General features: G+C 32.8%; 3 protein-coding genes across 3 annotated transcripts; all 3 read right to left on the reverse strand.

Annotated features, from left to right (window-relative positions):
- Positions 1-4,346: 4,346 nt before the first annotated feature.
- On the reverse strand, positions 4,347-6,142 carry LOC132638127 (uncharacterized). The gene is made up of 2 exons (XM_060355105.1): positions 5,601-6,142; positions 4,347-4,779 (listed from the first exon to the last, which is right to left on the reverse strand). Exons 1-2 carry the CDS (start codon positions 5,956-5,958, stop codon positions 4,631-4,633), a joined length of 507 nt encoding a protein of 168 aa, XP_060211088.1. The 5' UTR covers positions 5,959-6,142; the 3' UTR covers positions 4,347-4,630.
- A 1,098-nt stretch (positions 6,143-7,240) lies between these two features.
- On the reverse strand, positions 7,241-9,387 carry LOC132638128 (uncharacterized protein At4g22758-like). Its single transcript, XM_060355106.1, has 2 exons — positions 9,039-9,387; positions 7,241-7,735 (listed from the first exon to the last, which is right to left on the reverse strand). The coding sequence occupies exons 1-2, from the start codon at positions 9,277-9,279 to the stop codon at positions 7,506-7,508; spliced, it is 471 nt and encodes a 156-aa protein (XP_060211089.1). The 5' UTR covers positions 9,280-9,387; the 3' UTR covers positions 7,241-7,505.
- Positions 9,388-12,330: 2,943 nt separating this feature from the next.
- Positions 12,331-15,556, reverse strand: LOC132638130 (uncharacterized). The gene is made up of 2 exons (XM_060355107.1): positions 15,040-15,556; positions 12,331-12,696 (listed from the first exon to the last, which is right to left on the reverse strand). The coding sequence occupies exons 1-2, from the start codon at positions 15,392-15,394 to the stop codon at positions 12,545-12,547; spliced, it is 507 nt and encodes a 168-aa protein (XP_060211090.1). The 5' UTR covers positions 15,395-15,556; the 3' UTR covers positions 12,331-12,544.
- Positions 15,557-27,313: the final 11,757 nt, after the last annotated feature.

Here is a 27,313-nt window from a genome sequence, read left to right on the forward strand (position 1 = left end):
CATAAGCAAAACATCAAGTATGCAAGTGTTAAAAACTAGAAAAGTATGCTGGAGGAGGCAGAAGTTCACTTTACAAAAGAACAAAGTATGTTGTTAGAGACAACTTTCATTTTCATAAGCAAAATAAAAAAAGTACACAAGTGTTAAGAATTAGACAAATCTGCAGGAGGAGGCAGAAGTTCACTTTACAAAAGAACAAAGTATGCTGTTAGAGGCAAACTTTCATTTTCATAAGCAAAACATCAAGTATGCAAGTGTTAAGAACTAGAAAAGTATGCTGGAGGAGGCAGAAGTTCACTTTACAAAAGAACAAAGTATGCTATTAGAGGCAACTTTCGTTTTCATAAGCAAAATAAAAAAGTACACAAGTGTTAAGAATTAGACAAGTCTGCCGGAGGAGGTAGAAGTTCACTTTACAAAAGAACAAAGTATGCTGTTAGAGGCAAACTTTCATGTTCATAAGCAAAACATCAAGTATGCAAGTGTTAAAAACTAGAAAAGTATGCTGGAGGAGGCAGAAGTTCACTTTACAAAAGAACAAAGTATGTTGTTAGAGACAACTTTCATTTTCATAAGCAAAATAAAAAAAGTACACAAGTGTTAAGAATTAGACAAATCTGCCGGAGGAGGCAGAAGTTCACTTTACAAAAGAACAAAGTATGCTGTTAGAGGGAAACTTTCATTTTCATGAGCAAAACAAAAATTTACGCAAGTGTTAAGAACTAGAAAAGTATGCCGGAGGAAGCAGAAGTTCACTTTACAAAAGAACAAAGTATGCTGATAGAGGCAACTTTCATTTTCATAAGCAAAATAAAAAAGTACACAAGTGTTAAGAATTAGACAAATCTGCCGGAGGAGGCAGAAGTTCACTTTACAAAAGAACAAAGTATGCTGTTAGAGGCAAACTTTCATTTTCATGAGCAAAACAAAAATTTACGCAAGTGTTAAGAACTAGAAAAGTATGCCGGAGGAGGCAGAAGTTCACTTTACAAAAGAACAAAGTATGCTGTTAGAGGCAACTTTCATTTTCATAAGCAAAATAAAAAAGTACACAAGTGTTAAGAATTAGACAAGTCTGCCGGAGGAGGCAGAAGTTCACTTTACAAAAGAACAAAGTATGCTGTTAGAGGCAAACTTTCATTTTCATGAGCAAAACAAAAATTTACGCAAGTGTTAAGAACTAGAAAAGTCAGTAAGTAAACTTCAAAGATTCAACAAAGAGAAAATCAAAACGCATATCAAAATCAACTAAAACATATTACGACATTCAAAAAACCAAAATATATACATGGGGAACGAAACTAAAGTTCAAAAAATCATACAGACACTTTAACAAAACACTATAATTTTAAATAAAAAAGGATCAATTAAATATAAAAAACGACGAAGACAAAGATATCAATTCAACAAACAACAATTTAACATAAAAACAAATATTGAAACGAGCAAAAGATCCAAATTCGTACCTAAATTTTAGAACAGATAAGACAGACACAAAACAGAGGAGGAACGAAGAAGCAAAAAAAGAAAAGAAAAGGGCAAATGTCGAAATAGAAAGGGTTTTAATGGGGTAAGGGTAATTTCGTCAAAAAACTTTTATTAAACAGGCGGCAGGGGCAAAAATTAAAGAAAGCATAAATGAGGGGCAAAATATAAAGACCAGCCCAAAAGAAGGGCATCTCGCGCAAAAACAAGTGGCAGCGCAAATCTTGAGCGTAGGGCCGTCTCTCATAGTGGGCTGGGCTCTGACATATGAAGCCCAATCATCAAAATGGGTTCAAGTTTTTGAACGGATACCTCAAACATTTTTTTGCGCGGATTGTCCTTCTTTTGGGGTGGTCTTTAATTTTTGGCCCTCAAATTGGTGGTCTTTAATTTTCATCCTTCGCCTAATACCCCAAGATTCTGGGTTCGAACTCCAGCTCAGTAAATTAAAAAAAGGAATTTCGCAAGGCAGAGGTTTGGATTTACCATGCAGAATTTTGAAGGCCTTAAGGAAGCGTTTTGCCCAAAACTCTACTTTAAGGTAGAGTTTGAAACTTTGCCTGAAGCAGGCAAAATTTTGCCTGCAGGCCTAACTTTGCTACAAAACTCTGCCTTGCGATTTTTTTTTTTTTACTGAGCCGAGGTTCGAACCCCAAATCTCATGGTATAAGGCGAAGGCTAAAAATTAAAGACCACCCCAAAAGAGGGGGGCCATTCCTGCGAATTTCCCTACTTCAAACGCACTTGTCTTTAATTTTTGCCACTCGTATTTGTCGTTTTAAATTTCTGTCCTTGCTGCTCATTTAATGAACATATCTAGATTTGTTTCGCTTGGCATACGTTTTGTAATATTTATCTTCAAAAATTGATTTTTTTCCTTCGCTTGGCATAAATTCTGTAGGAATTCAGTTATGCAATATAAGTGTATAGGATTTTAGGAATTTGTTGTAGTGTCTAGAAACTGAAGTTATGCATTTTGGAACATATTTTTTTCCATCCTTTTAGGTGTCTGTTTTGGTGGAGTTTGATGTGTTTTTGACCCTTTTTATATTGAGATTTAAAAGTTTTGTCGTGTTCGGCATAACTTGTGGGAATGAAATCTAAACTTATGCCGCACAAAAAGTGCTGAAGATCAAAAATTTGAGGGCCAAAAATTAAAGACAGACCCGAAATAGGGCCATTTGTGCGAATGACCCCAGTATAAGGCCATCTCTAATAGTGGGCTGGGCTAACCGAAATCGTCAAAATCGGTTCTTTCTAAGAAGACCAAGATAGTCCAATAAGTAAAAATTTCATGGGCCAGTTTATGTGGACGCTCCCATTTAACTCATAGTCAATTTTTTCAACATTTGTACCGCTAACTGTTAACTAGTGTAAGTAAACTTCAATGAAAATCAAAATATAATGCTTGAATTTATCGTGTACAATAATTGAAATATAATGCTTGAATAAGTGGTCTTAAATTTTGAATCTAAAATGTCACTTTAAATCGAGAATGGTGTTATTAAAAAAGGTTGGAAACATTGACAAATCACCAGTGTAGCAAGCTTTAGAGAAGTAGACCTTGAATTTGAATATGAAAATTGTGTTTAAATCAATTGGGTGTTGTTGAAGAAGTTTTAAAACATTGGCAAATCACCACTATTGTAAGTTGGAAGAAGTGGATCTTGAATTTGGCATATGAAAGTTTAGTTAAATCAAATGGATGTTGTTGGAAAAACTTGAAAATATTGACAGAGATGAAAATTGATAGTTCAAACTTCATAGAAATTACTCCTAATTTTAAACACGTCTCAAATTTCAGACACACGTGTTTGAAGTAGGTCTTGGCAAACTATACTTTATATGCATATGTTGAAAGTTTGATCGCACAAACAATAATATGCTAAACTTCAAGCAAAACTTAGGATGTAAATTTTTGCAACTTCGATTGCATATGTTAGAAGTTATTTCTAAAATGACTGAACGTACAAAAATATATAAACTTTGAGTATTAATCCAAATGAAGATCCCAAAATCAGCTATTTGTGCACTTGCCCCGTCCAGTAACTGTCTTGGAATATCATGTACTATCAAGGCTGGTGCTAGAGATGTTTTGTGTCTTAGCTAGGTTTTTTTTTTTTCCTGCCCAAATGTTATTTTCAATTGAAAATTTGCTATTTTTCAGTGACATTTTTACTGGTGGCATTCATTTGTCAAAGCTACGAATTCCAGCGCGGTGTCGGAGTTTTTCCATGTTTAGCTAGAGTTACTTTTGTCCAAATATATTTTCGCCTTAAAAGATAATTATTTTTTACTCCCTCTGTCTCAATTTATGTGGCACTTTTCGCTTCCCGACATTTAAACTGTATGAACTTTGACCATCATTTTTTTTCCATCAAATTAATATGGGAAAAGTTGTAATTTATAGTACTTTTCATGTATTTTCAAATATATAAATTTTAATGTTAAAATATCGAGTTAATCTAATCCAATTTAGCTTCAAAGTTTAATCAAATTAACTATCGAAAAGTGAAAAGTGCTACATAAATTAAGACGGAGGGAGTATTACATTTCAAATGATTACAAATATTAACAAGCGGTTTAAGAACTGGCCATTTGAACTAATTTTTACGTGACATTATTAAAGATTGTTAAAAGTAAGTTAAACTGAAATTCGCCCGTCAAAATTGTTGAACGAAATGAAATAAAATAGTGAGACGTTTTGATTTTCAACATACGTAACTGTAAATTTGTTTTTGGCATAACTAAGTAACTATATCAAGAAAATGTTTGATAAGTGATCTAAAAATTGAAGGAATTTTTTAACTCGTAGTTAATGCCCTGATGACAAAAACGTTGTTGAATTGAGCCAATATATATCATGGCGGACAGCGGTACAGACCAATGATCATTACTTTAGCACATCAATTTCGATAATAATCGGACAAGTGACACATTCAAATGAAAAAGATAAAAAAAGATTAAAAAAAAAGCTACTACTTAGAAAATGAACAAGTTGTAGGCTGCGGTTGGCCAAGGGTTCGAGCCCGCAGCAAGTGAACTAACTCTGCAAAAGGGTAGAGGGGCAGATCCATTCGACCGCTGCGGTTGGACCAAAGGCTTGCTCTAGACAAATTTCTCGATCATAAAAAAAATGAAAAAGTTATAGAACGAAATCCATGAGCTTTGTTAAGGGAAGTTGAGATCTTGTTGTTGCTTTTGCTTTGTCCGCACATGATGAAGTATTTGGTTTTGGACAAAGAAAGAAACTTCGACATCCCAAATTCACCAATTTCTCCTCTGTCTTCAAACCTGCGTATTAATTTTCCAACATGAGTCACACAGATAGCTAATCAAGAGTTTCAATAATATGCCATTAATTATATCACGCAACTATATGCACACCCTTCATTTTCTTAGATTTATTATTATATATGGAGCAAAAGCTTGTGGAAAAAAACTAGCTTTGAGAAAATGCCACTTTTTCAAGTAAATCATACCGTCTTATTTTAAACTGTCTTACCCACAATCGTTACCTATATCAAACCAATAGATACATGTAGGGGCAGAGTCAAGTGAGTGGAGGGGGGTTCATCGGAACCCCTTCTGCAAAATATAACAAGGTTGAATAATTTTTTATGTATATATAGTAAATGTTGAATCACCTTAGTGAAAATATTGTCTCCACCATTGAGTACATAACATATGTTTGCATCTAGAGTACTTCTCTTATTTAATCGTGATTAATCAGTGTATATATATATATATATATATGGTAAGTTAATAAATTCACATAAATAACTTGATTATCCAAATTTTTTTTTTTTTTTTGAGTTTAAGTTATATATTCTGTCAGTGTAATTAATTTCTTATACTATCTGGTCACCCAAATGATATCTATAAGTACGACTCCTTAAAATATGGATTTACAATCTTAAAAATAAGATATTTTACCTATTACACCGGATAGCGTAAGAAATTACGTACACTAGAGCGTATATAATTTGAACTCTTCTTACCTATTAGTATTAATTTCACTTGCTATAGGTTGATAGAATAAAACTTTTCTACACAGTACTGTCATTATATAAAAGTCAAATTCGCTTAAATATGAGTGGATAGTTGAAACTTACTCTCGAGACTAAATTGAGAATAATGAAGCTGGTAACACAGTGGATCACTACTAGTCAACAATGGCCGCCTCTTCTCCTTCACGTAAATGTCAATCGCTGCCTTTATCAATTCTCCAACGTTGTTCTCCGACGACATCACCAAATGCACCGGTCCCAAACTATTCTGAATATTCACACTCATCAACAACTTCGCTAACTTGTACTGTTGCTTCTCACCAGCACATATTGCGGTCGTCATATTTCTAGCCCGAACATCAATAACACACGGATTTGTATGCGCGACCGCGAGTCTAGGTGGCGCTTTGCCACCATGCACGGGGCTTGCACGGCGGTTTTTTGAAGATAGTGAAGATGCCATTTTTTTTCTCCTCAAGTGATGGGTTAATTATATAAACTAGTAGCTATTAGCACGAGGATTTTTATTTTTTTTATTTTTCAAATGTTCTGGAACAATAGAGATGTTTTTTTTGTGTGTGTTTGGATGGATAGTTATATTACGTAAGAAAATGGAGGGGGTTTTGTGAATTGTGATAATGAAGTTTTTGGCATATAATGGCCAAATGAAATCATTTTAGTGTACTATGGTGATGGCGCACGAAATTTCCAGGAAATAGCTGCTGCTGCAACTCTCAACTTTATGTCTCCCCAGATTTTGCTAAATTATGACTTGCTAGGCTAAACTTTTCAATCTGTTGAGAGAACAGACATTAGAGTAGTAGCTCATCGACAAGATTTTGTCATTTTCTAGAGTTACCGGTGACAGACACTTGAACTACCACATTTCTTATAAGTTTCATACTTCAACTATCTATATATTGTTTCAGTTAATTTACCTATCTAAATTATCACTTCTTTTGTATTAAAACACACATTAATGATGAGTTGGTCTTCATGCACCTGTTGTCGATTGATTTTAAATATTTGGCCAACTCAGCATCGAACTGATATGTTTTGATACAAAGGGATTGATAGTTTAGATGGGTAAAGAGAACACGGGATAATTGATGTATGTTATTCAGAAAAAGTGATAATTTAATTAGATTTGCTTTTGACCATTAACTCCATTTTTAAGGTACAATTTTCATTTTTGGTCCAAATACTTCTCTCTTCTCGCAGCCTCTTGACTGTAGTAGTGTTGCATTATTGTCACAAGTAATTTCTACGTCCCAATTTATGTGGTATTCTTCGGAGTTTTGAGAGCTAAACTTTTTAATTGTGAATTCGAACATAAAATTTTTAAGCTTTTTAAAAATAAAAATTTGCCGAGTGGACAAAGTTCTCAAGGATAAATAATTTCTATTAATGTGAGGACAAGTAATTTCTCTCGTCTCTTTCTAATATACCCAAAAGCAATAAAAGAATCTGAGTGGAAAAATTCTTGGAGTAGCATTTGCCGAGTGGATAAAGTTCGCATTAACATCATTACTGATTTTACGCCCTATGCCTTGAAGCTTACGTCTTGCCCCATTCGAAGTAAAATGTTTCGCCTCACGTTCCCGCTTTTACCTCACGCTCCCGCCTTTGAAAACACTGATAGTGATACCGAGACGATTATATTATTGAGATCTTATTAGACTAAGGATTGATAGCAGCAATATTCACGCGATACATAATATTTTACACTTCACGAGATACATATACACGTTGAATTGTCTATCTTTTCCCATGACACTTTGTATTTAAACACTTTTAAGATTTGAAATAAATTTATACAACATTTTGCTTTACAAATGAATGGATCTTATAAATCCATTACTATTGAGGAGAATAAAAGTTACACGGAACAGAGTGTGATATCTTGAGTAGCAAATCTAATACTCATGCTACTCTATCAAATAATAGTAGTAAGTGCAAGCCACACTAATGTAAAATTCCTGATTCACCTCTATTACTAGTTATATTATATCATCCAGAACATGGCATGCAACCAAGGATTTTCCATAGCTTACATGTCCTTCTAATTATTTTATTTATCTTGCGAGCAAAGAATCCATCGAGAACAATGAGTGAATGGGAATTGGGCTTAACTGGAGCAATCTCTGTTGTTATTTCTTGGTTACTTCCATGACTATTACTCTTTCGAAGATAAAAACTTCTGCTTCCAACATCTCCAATCACATCTGTGTTGCTCAAGCCTATCGATAAAATATAAAAAGTGGGAAAACATCATATATTACATATAGTAACTTGTAATTAAAATTGTAAATGATCTTATTGTGTATATATTTTTACATTATTAGTAAAAGAGTGCTAAATTGTTAAAGACTTACAGTTTCTTGGAATCAATGCATAATTAGCTAATATGTCACAATATCTACTGTTGAGAATAAGTTTTAGTCTTGTTAGCATGTTAATTTTTAACCTGTTGCTTTTGTAGGAGTATTTTGACTTTATAATATATTTACATGTTGGAAAGAATATAGAGAATATTTTTTATTTATATTTCACTTTTATCTTTTAATATGATGATGACATGAGTTAAGCTTAAATGAAGAAACATGATACGTGAAAATTTATATAATAGATCCCAATTTGTTTGGGACTTAAGTGTAGTTATTATATAATAGAATTAAAAATATAATCCTTTCACACATACTTCCTTTAGAAAGAAAAAGATAAACCGCAAGCTGAAATTTACAAATAGCTAACGCCACTTATTAATTATCAAACTTCTTAACATATAGCATGACATTTACAGGCAGGACAAATTGACAACTATATTATTCAAACATTATCTTTTAACTAATTAGTCAATATCACAAACCAATCCAAATAATGTGATTAATTACTATGTCAGCCAGATATAAATTTTCTAAGTTTCATCAGCCTTACATCAAGCACAAGAGAATGACCGTTCAACAAAGAAAGGGCTCACACACCAAATTATTTAAACACGACATTAGATACATTCAATATTAGTTCTAAACATCACAAAAAAAACATTTAGTTAAGTTAAAAATGTCAATCTTTAGAGTGATATTACATCAAAGGGTGACAAAAAATATGATCCCCTCGATTTATTCAAGTTTGGATGGGTTATTAACTCAACCATTTTTACCAACTAATTCAGCTAATCTTGAATTTAAGTTGATTTGAGCTAAATATGTAGTCCAAATCGACCCATGAAAAGTTTTATCAAATTTTTTTTTTTTTAAAATACATCCTTTATTCTATATGTTATATAAAGCCTAATAAAGAAAAAAAAGTTTTATTAATTTTATTTTGTAGTTAATAAATACGAGACAAACAAAAAATTAACATTGAGTAATATCTGCGCGGGTTGGGCTATGACCATTCTTGAGCTCATCTTGCACACCTATTTATTAACTCATCCTATTTCGACCAACTCAAATTCAGCTCAACCTGTTTGACACCCCTTATCACATTGTATCTCCGGAATTAATTTAGCTATATAGTAAAGTTGAGGTTAGGACTTACTTTGAAGACTGAAGTAAGACTGGTACAATTGAAAAGATGAATCGGAATTTTTATCAAGACGAGGAGTGCGGCCTTCTTCGCTATACTTGTCCACGACAAGCCTTATAGTCTCATCTACACTGGATCCCAACTTGACCATGGTTCGGACTGGCCCTGGACTTCCTTCAACTGTTACATCAACCACAACTTTTGCATCCTTCTTGTAACCCTGAAACCCAAATTTCTTACCCATATTAGACATAAGAAATGTACTCCAGTAATTAAACACTCACTTCCAATCGATAGGTTGAATCCGAGTCAAATGGAGCATATGGTAGCTGTAATTTTTTTTAGAAAAATTGAATGACTATAGAAGCTAACTAGGCAAAGTAGGATGACTTTTGGAACACAACAAAGTTGAGCAGCTTTGGTGGTCAATTACGTTGAATGACCATTCAGGCATTCAACTTCATAGGTTTTTTTTTGTAAGTCGTGTCAATATTTAGAAAAATGATTAGCCTTAGTTCTATTATAGTTTTGACCTCAAACATAATTATAGGTGAAAGGGGAGAAATTTTTGCCACACTATTTTGGCCACAATGGCTCAAATGGGGTAAATTCATATGACTATTTAGGTCAAATTTAATAATCTATACTTACTTAATATCATTTCTATCTTTTTTCAATAATGGTCGGTGAATTTTGCATTCACCGAGAATCATGATACATCCGGAAAAAAAAAAAAATCCGAAAACAAACTGACGCTAAAGTATTATTTTCCTTATCACATTTTGCTCATGTACAAAATAAAAATTTAACAGAAGATTCAACATTCTTTATTTTTACTAATGAAGAAACATTTGATAAATATGAGTTTTAGAAACAGAATTCGTAACATTTAAATCCAAAACTAATGATGATGTAACATACATGTGAGTTTAAAGAGTAATTGAAACTTACCTTGATGAGATCAAACCTCTTGTTGCCAGTTTAGAGATAAAAAAAAAAAAGAAAAAAAAAAGAACTTCTAGTATAAAATTTGAATTATAGCATAAGCATAAGCATAAGCAGAGACATTAACATCAGCTCGAGAAACAACAATATAATGACATGTTGACAGATATGGTATCACCAATTTATGTGTACTCCACTGTCAGTATGTCCCAAAAGTGAAAGTTCACTCTTCTTTTTCTTCTCTCCTCCTCGTTCAAAAATGATTTCAATGTGGTAATAATACAAAAAAGATCACAGCTTTCACAGAAGCGTATCATTATTATCCTCCAAGTTAAGCAATGAAAGATCAATGTGGATCCTATAATATTTGAATATGGAGGATGAATATAGTGTCGGCTAAATGGAGGAACCGTTTCAAGTCCCCTAAAATACATGCTGTAAAATTTTCAGTTATCACAAATGGAAAAAACTGATAGTTGCTAAAAAGGAGGAGTTAAAAAACAAACGCGATTTACTTGCAGTTTTTTTTTTAATTTATTTTATTTTGTATTTAAATTCAAATTTTTGTGGTGACGACACTTGTCATCCTATCATTACCTTTCAATTAATTAGTTTTATATCATTTAAATTAAAAAAGAAATTGTTTGTCAACTCAAGTTCAATGCAGATAAGAAGATGTTATTATTTAAAATTTTATGGTATGATATTTTATATATTTAAAGGTCTGAATTGTTTGGTTTAAAGTATGAAATATAATATCTAAAAAATTACTATGGATCAAAAACTTTAAGAAGAAAGTCAAAACAGAGAAAGGAAACTAAAGTATATTTTAAAGATAAGGTTTTCTTTTGAAAATTAAGAAATAACGTAAGTTTATTTTCCAAGTAAAAAATTTGTCAGTTTTCAATTAAAAAAACATCAGTACTCAATTGAAAAACGTGGGCATACTTAAAGTTAGTTTTTCTGAATTTTTTTCCGTTTTTGTATTTTCTTGTCATTTGTTTTTTGTCTTTTTATTTTTTTAAATAGGAATTTTCTGGTGATGTATGTATAGATATAGATATTTCACTCATGGTATATACTTCTTTCTTGGTATCTAACAAAAATTCTCTTTTAACATTATTTTACTCATGGACTCATGGTACATGAAAATATTATTTCGCTCTAATATTGCAAACTTAACAAATCCGAAGAATTTGCCACATTTCAAAACTCAAAATTTATTTCTAGAATTTGAACTTGTAACTTTAGTAATTTTTCAAACTCCAGAATATTATGTCGGTGTTCATTTGTCAAAAGCTTTGAAATCCTAATACCTAGTGCTAGAGATGTTTTGTGTCTTAGCTGGGTTTCTTTTTGCCCAAATGTTGTTTTCAGTTGAAAAAATGGCTATTACGCTATTACATTTTAAACAGTGGCATTCATTTGTTAAAGTTTCGAACTTCAACATCCGGTGCCAGAGTTTTCCTTTTGTTTTAGCTGAAGGTACTTTTGCCAAGTATTATTTCCGCCTTAAAAGGTAATTATTTCTTAATTACATTTCAAAGAGTTACTAAATATTAAAAACCAGATTTAAAATTTTCTATTTGAACTAATTTTTACGTGACATTATTAAAAATTTGTTAAAAGGAAGTTTAATTGAAATTGGCCCGTCAAAATTGTTGCACAAAAATGAAATAAAATAGTGAGACCTGATTTTCAACGTAACTGTAAATTTCTTTTTGTCATAGCTAATTAAGTATATCAAGAAAACGTTTGATAAGTGATCTAAAAGTTGAATAAATTTTTGGGGAAAGATCACGCATGCCCCCTCAAACCAAAATAATTATTCGTCCATATCCCCATTACTTTCGTATCTCCAGAAAAAATCAAAAATATTTACCCGAGATGCCCCCAGTCATATACCAACGTGGTATATAAATATACTGAGATGGTATCATGGAAGATGCTTCAGTACCATCAGGGTATATAATAATATAAATATACCGAGACGGTATTATGAATGATCATATTCATTTATTAAAAATGACACACTTTTCTCGAAAAAAACCTCTATGATACCATCGTCTTATATACATATACCGTGATGGTTTCATGACGGATTGCTTCAGTCCTTCAATGAGACACTCCTCAGAACCATGATACCATCATGGTATATAAATAGACTGTGATGGTATCATGGAGGATTGTTGCAGTTCTTCTCTTAGTCCTCAATGATACCATCGTGATATGTAAATATACTACGATGGTATCACGGAGGAAGGGGTTTGGCCAAGGGGTGTGTCGGCTAAAAATTTCGACGGGTGGGATAGAAGTGAAAATAGTTTGGGAAGGGACATGAGCGGGTAAATATTTTATATTTTAGGGGTATTCAGTGATATTTTCCCTAAATTTTTTAACTCATAGTCAATGACCTCATAGCCAATAACGTTGTTAAATTTGAACCAATATATCACGGCCGAACAGCCCCATGATCATTATTCTAGCACATCAATAATGGGAAAAGTGACACATTCAAATAAAAAAAAGACTGATTTAAAAAAAAAAAGCTAATAGTACTTAGAAAATGAAAGTCATAGAACGATATCCATGATCTTTGTTAAGGTAGGTTGAGATCTTGGTGTTGCCTTCGCTTTGTCTGCACATGAATACGAAGTGCTTGGTTTAGGACAAAGAAAGAAACTTCGACATCCCAAATTCACCAGTTTCTCCTCCGTCTTTAAACCTGCGTATTAATTCCCAACATAAGCCTCACATATATAGCTAATCAAAGGTTTCGATAACATTGCCGTTAATTATATCACACAATTATATGCACACCCTTCATTTCTTAGAATTTATTGTATATGGAGCAAAAGCTTGTCTAATAAACGAGTTTTGAAAAATGCCACGTTTAAAAGTAAATCATACCGTCTTACTTTTAAACTATTTACCCACGCTCATTATTTATACCAAACCAATATGCATAAGATATGTTTGCATGTGGGCTTCTCTTATTTAATCATGGTTAATCAACATAAAACACTTTACTTATACATGGTAAGTTAATATGGTTTGATATATTTGGTACCAATTCGTACATGCTACAATAGATCTACATAAATAACTTGATTATTCATCTTATTTTATTTTTGAGTTTAAGTTATATACACTGTCAGTATAAACAATTTCTTACAGTATTAGGTCACCCAAATACCCCTTTCGTCTAAATTTATCTAGCATCTTTTGAATTTCGAAATTCAAACAAGTATTTCTTTGACAGTAATTTTTTCATTTATCTTTTTAATATTTTGAATTGTCAATTATTGTGACTTATAGTACTTTTTACGTTGTTTTCAAATATGTAAATATTATTTCAAAAAAACTTAAAGGTTTCATGGCCGAATTCTGAGTCAAAATTAAACTGTTTGACTCTCGAAATTTTAACTATGTCACATAATTTGAGACAAGCAATATATATAGATATGCCTCCTCAAAATGTGGGAATTGCAATCTTACAAATAAGATATTTTACCTATTACACCATTTAGGGCCTGTTTGGAAAGTCACCCAAGTAATTGGAATTGAGTGTAATTATACAGTTTGACCTGTTTATTTGACCAAGTAATTGCACAGTTAGGTGAGATTTGGGTGTAATTGAGAGGGTGTAATTACATTCTCCAATTCTCAAGGGGGGTTGATAATTGGGTGTAATTACACCTTATAATTACAGGGTTACTTTTTAATTTATTTCTTTTTTGTTTATTTTAATTTCTTTTGATTTTTAATTTCTTTTAATTTCTTTTGATTTTTAATTTATTTTTTATTTCTATTATTTTAATTTATTTTTTATTTTACTTTTAAATTATTTTTATTTTTTAAAATGTATTTTTCTTTTTATATTATTTATTTTTCATTTCCTTTCTTCTCATTCCCAACTTTTACATCTTGTGGTTCCATGCAATTGCTCATATTTTTTTTTATTCATTTAGCATACCGTGTTATTATTCTAATTTTTGAAACTACACCTCTTAATATTGGAAAAAATGAGTCATTAAATAACTTGGCATATAACGAGTGACGTTATTAAAGTAGAATTTCGTTGTGAATGAGATTATAGACTTATATTTTCCCTTATTTACTTAAGTTACGTTGGAACTTACTTATGTAATGTTGGAATTTGATATAAGAGTATTATGTTAAACTTTTTCTTTTGGATTTTGAATTTAGGTTATATTTTGAATTTTAAGTTATTTACTTTCACATTGCATATTGTTATTTTTTGACTTACATTTGATGGATTTTGAATTTAGGTTATATTCTCTTGAGCCCCGAGGGTCTTTCGGAAACAGCCTCCCTACATTGTAGGGGTAAGGTCTGCGTACACTTTACCCTCCCCAGACCCCACATTGTGGGATTTCATTGGGTACGTTGTTGTTGTTTTTGGTGTTATTTGATGGATTTTTTGTGTCAAACATTTAAACAATGTTATGGCATTATGTTTATAAATATTATTTTTTTGTCAAACATTCAATCCATGACGTTCTCACAAAAAAGGTCTTCTTCTAAGTTTTCTTGTAAATTAAAATTAAATATTATTTTTGAAAAATATATATCAATTATTTTTTACGATATTAGTTACAAATATATGATTATTAATTAATATATTTTCAAGAAACAAGGTGTTATTAAATAACTAATTTAATATCATTTATAAAAGCAAATGTTTTTTAAATATTAATTTTCAATTTTTTATAATTAAATTTTATTTTTAAATTAAACTAACTGTGTAATTACACTTGGCAACCAGCACGCTTGTAATTACACTATAATTACATTATGACAAACAAACAAGTCGTTATAATTACACTATTGTGTAATTACTAAGGCTGTGTAATTACAACCCCAGTAATTACACCAATTCCAATTACCAGCTTTCCAAACAGGCGCTTATAAGAAATTACGTACACTAGCGTGTTTAGTTTAAACTCTTCTTACAGGTTATTAATTTCAACACTGTCATTACATAGAAGACAAATTTGCTTGAAAAAATAGTACTATACCAATATTATGAGCAGTTGAAACTTACTCTGGAGACTAAATTGAGAATAATGAAGCTGGTAACACAGTGGATCACTACTAGTCAACAATGGCCGCCTCTTCTCCTTCACGTAAATGTCAATCGCCGCCTTTATCAATTCTCCAACGTTGTTCTCCGACGACATCACCAAATGCACCGGTCCCAAACTATTCTGAATATTCACACTCATCAACAACTTCGCTAACTTGTACTGTTTCTCACCAGCACATATTGCGGTCGTCATATTTCTAGCCCGAACATCAATAACACACGGATTTGTATGCGCGACCGCGAGTCTAGGTGGCGCTTTACCACCATGCACGGTGCTTGCACGGCGGTTTTTTGAAGATAGTGAAGATGTCATTTTTTTTCTCCTCAAGGGATGGGTTAATTATATAAACTAGTAACTATTAGCACGAGGATTTTTATTTTTTAAATGTTCTGGAACAATAGAGATGTTTTTTTGTGTGTGTATGGATGGATAGTTATATTACGTAAGAAAATGGAGGGGGTTTTGTGATAATGAAGTTTTTGGCATATATAATGGCCATATGAAATCATTTTAGTGTACTATGGTGATGGCGCACGAAATTTCCAGGAAATGGCTGCTGCTGCAACTCTCAACTTTATGCCTCCCCAGATTTTGCTAAATTATCACTTGCTAGGCTAAACTTTTCAATCTGTTGAGAGAACAGACATTAGAGTAGTAGCTCATCCACAAGATTTTGTCATTTTCTAGAGTTACCGGTGACAGACACACTTAAACTACCACATTTTTTTTTTAAGTTTCATCCTTCAACTATCTATATATTGTTTCAGTTAATTTACCTATCTAAATTATCACTTTTTTTGTATTAAAACACGCATTAATGATGAGTTGGTCTTCATGCGCCTGTTGTCGATTGATTTTAAATATTTGGCCAACTCAGCATCGAGCTGATCTGTTTTGATACAAAGGGATTGATAGTTTAGATGGGTAAAGAGAACACGGGATAATTGATGTATGTAATTCAGGAAAAGTGATAATTTAATTAGATGTGCTTTTGACCATTAACTCCATTTTTAAGGTACAATTTTCATTTTTGGTCCAAATACTTCTCTTTTCTCGCGACCTCTTGACTGTAGTGGTGTTGCATTATTGTCACAAGTAATTTCTACGTCCCAATTTATGTGGTATTCTTCGGAGTTTTGAGAGCTAAACGTTTTAATTGTGAATTCGAACATAGAATTTTTAAGCTTTTTAAAAATAAAAATTTATATATTCGAAAACTACGTAAAAATTACAATAGGTTATAATAATTAACGATTCACAATATTTAAAAGACATTAAAATAGCGATAAAAAAATGGTTTGATTCTTAAAATTCAAAAAATACCACATAAATTGAGACGGAGGGGGTAATGGCTATAGTAATATTCTACCCACACTACCAGCGTCATCAGAAAAAGTTTTATTTCCTAAACCTTTCTTCTGCATAATCTTTTTGGTCTTCTTAATCTATCTGATAGGGGCGTACATGGACCGGGTTGGTTCGGGTTTTTTAAAGACCAAACCAAACCAATTGCATCGGGTTTTTAAATCTATAAACCAAACCAAACCAACAAAAGTCGGGTTTTTCAACCTCGGGTTTTCTCGATTTTTTCGGGTTTTTCGGGTTTTTTCCGGTAAAGTCTTCATACAAAACATATAACTTATACTTCAAGTATTTCTTTAGTCCTAGTAAGATACAACGTTCTAATTAAGATATTTATTAAGAAAATAACACAAAACGTGATGAGAGATGACATTGTACTAAAATATTCAACGAAAAAAATTAATGAAATTGCATAAAATAAAATTATCATAATTTAAAAGTACTAAGTCATGCTACAATAAATACAACTAATTTATAAGGCATGTAAAAAATGATCATAATCTAAAAGTACTAAGTTATGCTAAAATAAGTACGGCTACTAAGTATTAATTACATGACTAAATATTAAAGAAAAAATAAAATTATGTTATGCATTTTCACTTTCTAAACTAATCTATATATAATATAAAGCTAGGCATAGACAAGGTGATGTGACACCTCTCTATGGCCTCTATTGGTATTTATCTTTTTTGTCAAATTTTTGACCTTTTTTCTAATATTTCTCTCAAACTATATGCTGAAAAATACACTCACCCTATAAGATGTCAATAAATGTCTACACTAATTGCTCAATAAAAAGGGATAAACGTTGAAGACTTTCAGTGTTCAACGATCACAAAAACAAACTGCCTCCTTTAGTATTTTTTTTTTTTTTTTTTGGTCTCCTTTATTTTTTCCCCCCTACAATTTTTCTTCCTCTTCTTTTGTAAGTGCTTTATTAATGATAAAAATTGTTATAGGTTAAGAAAATTCAACAGGCACCGTTCTATATCCTCCATTAACTCTCTTTATTTTATTAAATGTGCTATGATTTAAAAAACTGTAAAATCATTCTTTAATTCTCTTAATCATGCTGAATTCCAACAGTTTACCCTCATTCTTAACTCTACAATTTCATTATTACCCGTGTATATATGTAACATCCCCAAGACCAGAATTTTTGCTTCTATTTCCTTTTTGTTTTTACTGTCTTGTGGGTATTGTTTTGCATAAAATTTTGCAGGATTGAGATAATGAGATGGGTTCATCTCACTGAAGAAGCTCAAGCTAGCAGCAATGTCTAGCCTCTTTTTTATTTTTTTTGGTAAGTTTTATTTTTATTTGTTGTTAGAGATTCAGATTTATTCTTGGGTACACTATACTTCCACACTACTGCTCATTATGCTTAATGATGTGGCGTGAATTTACACCATAATCGATGCTTTTTAACTATAAGTTTTACTTGTTTTTGAGCAAGTCTGTGTTATTTTACGTGGTTTTTGTCATGTTTCAGGTTATATGAGGTCCCTAGAGCCTAAGTGTGGAAAACAAGCAAAAAAGTTGCAAAACTAGGGATAACTGGAAGTTCTGGAAAAGTTCGCGGAAAATTACTCTGCGCGATCGCGCCGTGTACTCACGCGATCGCGCCATAGCACGAAATTAATTCCACGCGACCGCGCCGAGACTTCACGCGACCGCGCCCACGCGCTATTTAAATGACACGCGATCGCGTCGACTCAAACCGCGATCGCGATTGAGGGACAGGGGACGCTGACGTCATGAACGCGATCGCGCTGTCTCGTGGCGCGATCGCACTGAAGGAATTATGAGCGTTTTCGACCAGAACCTGGGATTCGCCGATTTCTTCCATTCCAGTTCATATAAATAGAAAACTAGGGCAAATTTTCAGTTCATCTTTGGCAGTTTTTCATCAAGTTTGGAGACTAGTATTTACAACACACTTTGGGGTTGAAGATTTGAAGATTTGGTTGAGTATTTCTTAAGCCTTTAATTCATTTCTTCAATTCCTTGCTTTGTATTGTATATCTAAGTGTGTAGCTTTCTATTCCATAACTTGAATCTCGTTTATGTAAGTATTCTTGATTAAAGTTTGGTTTGAAACTCTTGTTGTGCTTATGTATTGAATGGTTCTTATTGCTATTGAAGTGGGTCTTTGTTGATTTAATTAATCTCGTTCTTGAATGTTTCCAAAGGGATTAGCTAACCCTAGGACTCACCCATTTACTTAGATTGAGCTTGGAAAAGGAAATCTAGGTTGGGAAAGATTAATTAACAAGAATTTGGGTCATTAAACTCATCTAATAACTTGAGCTCGGAAGAGGATAGTTACTTGAGGTTAGATTGATTGTGCCTAATATCACACTCTAAGGCTTGGAAAAGCTTAGAGTGAAATTCATTGATTTGGTTGGAAGACTTTCAATGAGATTTTAGATATCATTATCTATTGACACAAACCCGTTCTTAGTTGTAAAATCGTGAAATACATTGGATCGTTACTTGAGTGTAATTTCCTTTGTATCCAAACTTGTGGCCATTGATCATTTTACTCGCTTTCTAGGTTAGTTTACATTTCCGCATTAGTTATAATATTTCTCAAAAACCTAAATATTATCCATCGTTTGGCTTTAGCGTAGTTGGTGAAAGTTCCTTACTTTCTTAATCGCCTAGCATATTGTTCCCTGTGGGATCGACCCCGACTCATAGTTGGGTAAATATATTGCATACGACCGTGTACACTTTCTCTTTGAGGAGTGTATTTGGACGTTATCAAAAATGGCGCCGTTGCCGGGGAACAATTTGGCGTATTTAGGTTAGTTTGGGATTTAAGCTTGCTTGCTTTGGTCCAAACTCGTAAATATTAGTGTAGTTGTTTTCTTTGCTTGATTTTATTTTTATATAAAAAAAAAAAAAATAAAAAAAAAAAAAAATGGCATTTTTTCATGAAAACTTGTTTAGTAATGACTTTTATTGTGAGCATGGCCAAATTGGTGAGTTCAAACGCATGATGGAATGCTTGCTAGGTGAGGGTAATGAAAATCAAAAAGCCTTCGAAGAGTACTTGGAAACTAGTCTCCAACTTGGTTTGATGAAAGACGAAGAAAATCCTCCGCGGGCAAATCATTATGAACTACCCAATGCTCAAGATAAAAGGGTAAATCATGAAGATGAGTTTATTGGGAATGCCAAAGAAAAAAATGAATGGGAGTCAACCATGGTTCTAAACAATATGGTTGGTGTTGACCCCAATCCGGGGGAACAAGAGGATGTCATAGTTCAAAAAGTTCAAGAGCCTTATATTCTGCAATTTGAAAATTCAACAAGGCAAAATGACACTCCTCGCTTGAAGGCCAAGAAGTATAGAATGAACAAAATTTTACTTGGCGTGATCAGAAATTTACCACCCCCCGCTGCTCGTGGTCACAAACTTGATTCCAAGTTAGGTGCCCAATTCATAAGCTCCAAATGGCGAGAAAAGCGGTAAAGTTGGTATCCGTCGTGCCGCGACGTTAACTTAAGCGCTTGGTGGGAGGCAACCCATCGTTTTTAAATTTTTTTTTTTTTTTTTTTTTTTTTATCATTTTTGAAATTTGATTTTTTAAAATTGTTTAGTTTATGATTTGTGACTAATCTGCAAAATTTCACAATTTTTGGAGTTGTTTTGAATAGGTTGAGTTTTCAGAATAGCCACAAATCAGTAGTTGCTGGTTTCTGCTTATTTTCTGAACTGCTGGTTGTTTGCCGAATTTTACTCTAGGCGATCGCGCCACAAAGTCACGCGATCGCGGTAAAAAAAAAAAAAACAAAAAAAAAGAAGAACCTTACACATCGCGATCGCGACGTAGGGCCACGCGATCGCGATTCATCGCGATTCCAGGTAACTAAACAGATAAAAGAAGGCAAAACGGCTCAAAACCCATTTCCTTCACTTTTCCTCCAAAAATCTTACTTTTCTCTCAAACTCAACTTCAAAATTCCGGTAAATTTCATCAACTTGCAACCACAAGGTATGTGATTCCTCCATTATCTTGTTCCTAGGGTTGTTTTTTATCATCTTTCCATGTTAGAAATTGTGAGTTAAAATTTTTTCCTCCATTTATTTAAGCTTGAAAAGGTGATGAAATTGTTGAAATTCTTGTGATATAAATTGTTGTTTGTTGTTGAGTGATGTGAGTTGAGTGTTGGTTGCTGATATAAAAAAAAAAAATTGGGCAAAACACAAGCTTGAAATCGTTGAATTGAAGGCACAAAATTGATGCCCATAACCTGTTTGTGAAAATGCTTAGCTGAATCTGTAACGATTCAGCGCGATCGCGGCTTGTACTGGAGCGATCGCGCTGAGTAAATGAACAAAATTGCCGCGATCGCGGCTGTTCCTCGCGCGATCGCGATTGAGGAATAATGATGAGCATTCTGAGGAGTGTATGCGGAGCGCAGCACGACAAGGAGGAAAATGAGGACGATTTTGTCCTGCCAGAGCCCAGCAGCTCCAGTTCAGAGAGTGAGCAGAGATGATCATAGCACGCAGTGCTAGCAGGTATAAAAAAAAAAAAAAAAAAAAAAAAAAAAAAAAAAAAAAAAGTTTTTTTGTGTGTGTTGATGTACTGCAGTGAGGACACTGCAAGTTTTTTGGTTAGGGGTAGGAACCTCCTCGGTTTTTCTTTGCCAGAATTCTTTTCCCGAGGGGAGTTTATTTTGTTGAAACTGGCATGTTTAGGATGTTACTTAGGTTGAATAGAATAATTTTGTTTTATTTGGTACGACTTGATAACTAATGGCATGTATTGTGTTTGTGCAAATTGTTGGACCCCTCGAAAAAAAAAAAAAAATTTTGAAAAATGCATACTTAGAACAGTTATTGTCTGACATGATTGATTCTTTATATGACATTGTGATTATTGGGGTGTTGTGTGTGATGAATTACTACTTAGGAGGTCACAAGTGTGGAAATTATTGTCCTTATGCTGATGTGTGTGTGAAGTGTTAGTTTGATTCTGTTTATGCATGTATAATCTAGAACTTGCCCGGTTGGTCTTGTTTGAAATGCGAAAGTGAGTTTGGTTGTGAAATGATCTTAGGCTTTCTTTGTGTAAATAAGTCACTGTGCCTAAATAAGCCTCTCCAAAAGCTGAAAATACCCCTAGTTTCCCTTTTTGAGCCTTTTTGACCTTTTTCTTGGCTAGCTAATTATGAAACCTTACCCTTTGTGAAATTAATCCATCTTCACACCCGTTCCCTCCTTGATGCTATTAATTAGATGAGGCAAAATGTCTAAGTTGGAGGTGAAGTAAATGTGAAGTACATGTTCAAAACATAAGTTGGGGGTGGTGGAGTTTGCTAGTGAAGATTCGATGTGGTAGTTGCGTATATACAAAAAAAAAAAAAAAAAAAAAAAAAAAAAAAAAAAAAAAAAATCAGAAAACTGTAACGCAAAAAGAATTCTAGGTTGGTTAGAAGTAAAACCACATCGAGGTTGAAAACTGAAAGAAAATAAAGGGGTGGAAAGAAAAGAGGCGAACTAAGGTGACAAGATGTTGTAGTGTTCAAGGAGGGTGAGTCACTAATATCCAAAAAGTATCCGACCCGTCCCTAAACCTACATTACAAGCCGAAACAAGTCCTAATGAGATCACAACCGAACAATCCTAGGATGAGAACATAGAAAATAAGGGCAAGCCTATGGTATTTGCATGTGTAAATATGAATTTTCTTTGTGAGTGTGAGTGTTTTTCTCTTCTCTTTCGTCTTCGTCCCATTCTTGTCGTATATATGTGTGTTGGGACATTTTTTTGGTCTATGTGAGGGCATAAGGATGAAAATTGAACAAAATAGAGTGACCGCCTAAAGTAGCGTTTGTGTACACAATAATATGTTCGATAATATGATGTCATTTATTGAAGCTTCATGGTTAGTTGTAGTGTTCTTGAGTTGTTTATGTTGCTTTAAAACAGAAATTGGGGTGGTCCTTGGAAGAAAAAAATGCATGCCGGTAGTTCAGAGTCAAAACCAATATAGACATTGTTATTTTATGATATCTAGGTATTAGATTGAGTCGTGGTTTTGTATGGCTTGCTTGAGGACAAGCAAATACTTTAAGTTGGGGGTGTTGATGTGGCGTGAATTTACACCATAATCGATGCTTTTTAACTATAAGTTTTACTTGTTTTTGAGCAAGTCTGTGTTATTTTACGTGGTTTTTGTCATGTTTCAGGTTATATGAGGTCCCTAGAGCCTAAGTGTGGAAAACAAGCAAAAAAGTTGCAAAACTAGGGATAACTGGAAGTTCTGGAAAAGTTCGCGGAAAATTACTCTGCGCGATCGCGCCGTGTACTCACGCGATCGCGCCATAGCACGAAATTAATTCCACGCGACCGCGCCGAGACTTCACGCGACCGCGCCCACGCGCTATTTAAATGACACGCGATCGCGTCGACTCAAACCGCGATCGCGATTGAGGGACAGGGGACGCTGACGTCATGAACGCGATCGCGCTGTCTCGTGGCGCGATCGCACTGAAGGAATTATGAGCGTTTTCGACCAGAACCTGGGATTCGCCGATTTCTTCCATTCCAGTTCATATAAATAGAAAACTAGGGCAAATTTTCAGTTCATCTTTGGCAGTTTTTCATCAAGTTTGGAGACTAGTATTTACAACACACTTTGGGGTTGAAGATTTGAAGATTTGGTTGAGTATTTCTTAAGCCTTTAATTCATTTCTTCAATTCCTTGCTTTGTATTGTATATCTAAGTGTGTAGCTTTCTATTCCATAACTTGAATCTCGTTTATGTAAGTATTCTTGATTAAAGTTTGGTTTGAAACTCTTGTTGTGCTTATGTATTGAATGGTTCTTATTGCTATTGAAGTGGGTCTTTGTTGATTTAATTAATCTCGTTCTTGAATGTTTCCAAAGGGATTAGCTAACCCTAGGACTCACCCATTTACTTAGATTGAGCTTGGAAAAGGAAATCTAGGTTGGGAAAGATTAATTAACAAGAATTTGGGTCATTAAACTCATCTAATAACTTGAGCTCGGAAGAGGATAGTTACTTGAGGTTAGATTGATTGTGCCTAATATCACACTCTAAGGCTTGGAAAAGCTTAGAGTGAAATTCATTGATTTGGTTGGAAGACTTTCAATGAGATTTTAGATATCATTATCTATTGACACAAACCCGTTCTTAGTTGTAAAATCGTGAAATACATTGGATCGTTACTTGAGTGTAATTTCCTTTGTATCCAAACTTGTGGCCATTGATCATTTTACTCGCTTTCTAGGTTAGTTTACATTTCCGCATTAGTTATAATATTTCTCAAAAACCTAAATATTATCCATCGTTTGGCTTTAGCGTAGTTGGTGAAAGTTCCTTACTTTCTTAATCGCCTAGCATATTGTTCCCTGTGGGATCGACCCCGACTCATAGTTGGGTAAATATATTGCATACGACCGTGTACACTTTCTCTTTGAGGAGTGTATTTGGACGTTATCACTTAATAGTCTAAAACCTGTCAACTTTCCTATTTCAAAAAACCATCTTCATGTGAGGATGAGTCTAAAGACATCTTCATATAACTTATAAGGATGAAACTCTATTTTTAGTTTCACATAGGACCATAATTTATCAGTTTCTTTATTGTTTAGTCTTCAGTTTACTCCATGCAAACTAATTGTTATAGCATTAAATTATTGGTTTGTATATTCTAGGTAAATTTCTTTGATCAGTGTACTCTACTGTTAAACCAACACTGACTTTTAGGTAAAAAATTTACTGCTGAATTAATTAGTGAGCTCTATACCGTTTTCGCCTAAAAACCTTTAATGTATATCATAAGATTTAGTAGAAAGTAAATAAAAAATTATTTATTATGTCTCTCTTATTTACTTTTTTTATTGTGTTTGGCATTAATTCAATGTTAAAAGCCTAAAATTGTCAAAGTTTGTCTTAAGTCTACATTTGTGAGATGATTCTTCTTCTTTCTTCCCAGACTAGATTGTGTCGGATATTTTTCCTTCTTTGTCTTTATGAGTTTCGTGAGTAGGAAAGAGGGAGAAATGAGAGAAAAGAAAAAATATAAAACAAAAAAACAATGAGAGAAAAGAGGGAGAAGAAATAAAAGGTAGAGGCTAGGGAAGAAGCAATGGCTATTTATACTTTTTTGATTACATCACATTTTGCAGTTTTGTCCTCTTAATTTATCCAAAAGATTAAAATTTTGGTTATTCTTTATTCTTATATTTAAGATGTTTTCGCAGTAATTGTCAAAATTCTCTCATTTTTTTCATTTATGTTCTTTGAAAAATACCATCTTTATTACTCACACCTCTTTATTTTTTACTTTTAATAATGTTCATAACTCCCATGATTTTCAGGTCCATAAATGCCGAATAATTAGTTTAGAAGTTTAAGACATGCATGACCTTATCGTATTCCTTTAGATTTGTCTATATAAATTCTTATGTTTTATTTTATGAGACTCCTATCAAATTAAAAGGTTGTCCTTTTCATTCCATAATTGAAGTAGTAACATTGTGGTATTTATTACAATATTATATTTATGTTTTGGTTTGGCTTCTAAAAAGGCTCTTGATGGTGAGTGGCTTGCGGGAGTGGATGTCGATAAAAGCTATGACAATTATGCTTTGATTCCTAAATTTTCTTCCATTTATAATGATTAAAGCTGCAGGAATAATGTGTTTATTGTATTATTTTCTTCTTTTTTTAGATTTCGTATACTCTCTATGATGCCTCTTTAGTTAGGGTTTTATATGAAAATTTTAATTAATATAGTTTATTTTGGTTTAAATTAGTAACTTATGACTTTTTCAGAAGTCTGTTAACTACTAACTTAGTTTTAATATGTAAAATACGCCCTTTATTTAGTGTTCCTAATTATGCGTATAACTATGTGTAAAGCAACATTAGTGGAGGGAGAATAAGGTAATTTAAAAACTTTTACACACACACACACATATATATATATATATATATATATATAATAATTTGTGAAATAGTTTATGTGATTTGCTTTAAACTCAATGTAAATGTAAATTGCCAGAACATGCTGTATAACGTCTACTTTCACTTTTAAGGAAGATGATAACATGTGAATTCTAAACATCTAGAGCATATCTTTTTCTCTCTCTATGGAATCAAACTATTAAGTGGTGGGTATTTCAGGACATACAGGCTAAGTCTGGACAATTCTTTTATTTTGTATTTTTTATTTTACACTTTTATATATAAGGAGCAACTCTCAAAAAATATTTAAAACCCCTAAATTTTTATGTAGATATTAACTGTATATTAAAAATAACATTATCATTATTATATAAAAAGAACATAAATTCTCTAAAAACTTCAACTTTTAAGAAATCAAAGAAATAATTGATTAAGAAAGAGTCAATGGTACAATTTTTCGTGGACAACTTCTAACATGTAATATTGCTTGAAGTATGAAAATTGTCACCATATTATATATAGTAAATTATTGGTATTTTTATGACCGCGCGAAGCGCGGATAAATTCACTAGTATAAAACTAAAGAATAGATATCAAAATTATTGTCATTCCAGTGTTAGATATGAATTTATTTTGTTAGCATTAGTATTGATTTGATTTTTGTTGAGTTTTATTTGAGTTACTAATATCATTGGGCTATAAAACTTATTAAACCATTCAAAAGTCTAATTCCAAGTTTGAAATAATATGTTAAAAGACAAAAAATTATGAAAAAGTTAAAGAAACATTTATAAATTACATTATAAATAAATATTTCTATGTATAAAATGTGTTTGAAATTTATGTCGGGTTGGTTTGATTCGGTTTGACTTTTTTTAGTTAAAACTAAACAAAACCAATAGTGTTCGGGTTTTTCTTTTTAAAACCAAACCAAGTCAAACCAAATCACTAGTCGGGTTTTTTTTTTCGGTTTGGTTCGGATTATCGGTTTGATGGGGTTTGTCGGTTTGCTTTGTACACCCCTACTATCTGAGTGGGCCGCTTATTTTTATCTAAAAAAAGAGGAAGAAGGCGGTTCCTTATGCTTTATAAATTGCTTTGGCAGAGAATAAGAAACGATCTTCAACTCTTAAGCGATTCCTAGTTCATGTTTTGCATTAACATCTTACTGACCTTACTTTGCTATGCTAATGTGAGGACAAATAGGTTCTCTCGTATCTTTCTAGTATACCCAAAAGCTTTAAATCACATTCTATAGCGGTACATAATCTAGTCTAAATTTTAAGTATCGAAAATTGTGACACTAGTCATATAATTGTCCAAGATTTAGGATAGAACAAGCTAGAAAAGATATAAATTAAATAAATAAATTTGCTTAACATCAGGGCACATAATTGCAAAATTTTAAATGTTTTTGTGGCTCAAATTGGGGAGAATTGTTGGAGTAGCATTTGCCGAGTGGACAAAGTTTTCAAGGATAAATAATTTCTATTAATGTGAGGACAGGTAATTTCTCTCGTCTCTTTCTAATACACCCAAAAGCAATAAAAGAATCTGAGTGGAAAAATTCTTGGAGTAGCATTTGCCGAGTGGACAAAGTTCGCATTAACATCGTTACTGATTTTACGCCCTATACCTTGATGCTTACGCCTCGGTCCATTCTAAGTAAAATGTTCCGCCTCACGTTGCCGCTTTTATCTCACGACCCTGCCTTTGAAAACACTGATAATGATACCGAGACGATTATATTATTGAGATCTTATTAGACTAAGGATTGATAGCAGCAATATTCACGCGATACATAATATTTTACACTTCACGAGATACATATACACGTTGAATTGTCTATCTTTTCCCATGACACTTTGTATTTAAACACTTTTAAGATTTGAAATAAATTTATACAACATTTTGC

The sequence above is a fragment of the Lycium barbarum genome, chromosome 4 (assembly GCF_019175385.1).
Source record: "Lycium barbarum isolate Lr01 chromosome 4, ASM1917538v2, whole genome shotgun sequence".
NCBI classification, from domain to species: Eukaryota; Viridiplantae; Streptophyta; class Magnoliopsida; order Solanales; family Solanaceae; genus Lycium; species Lycium barbarum.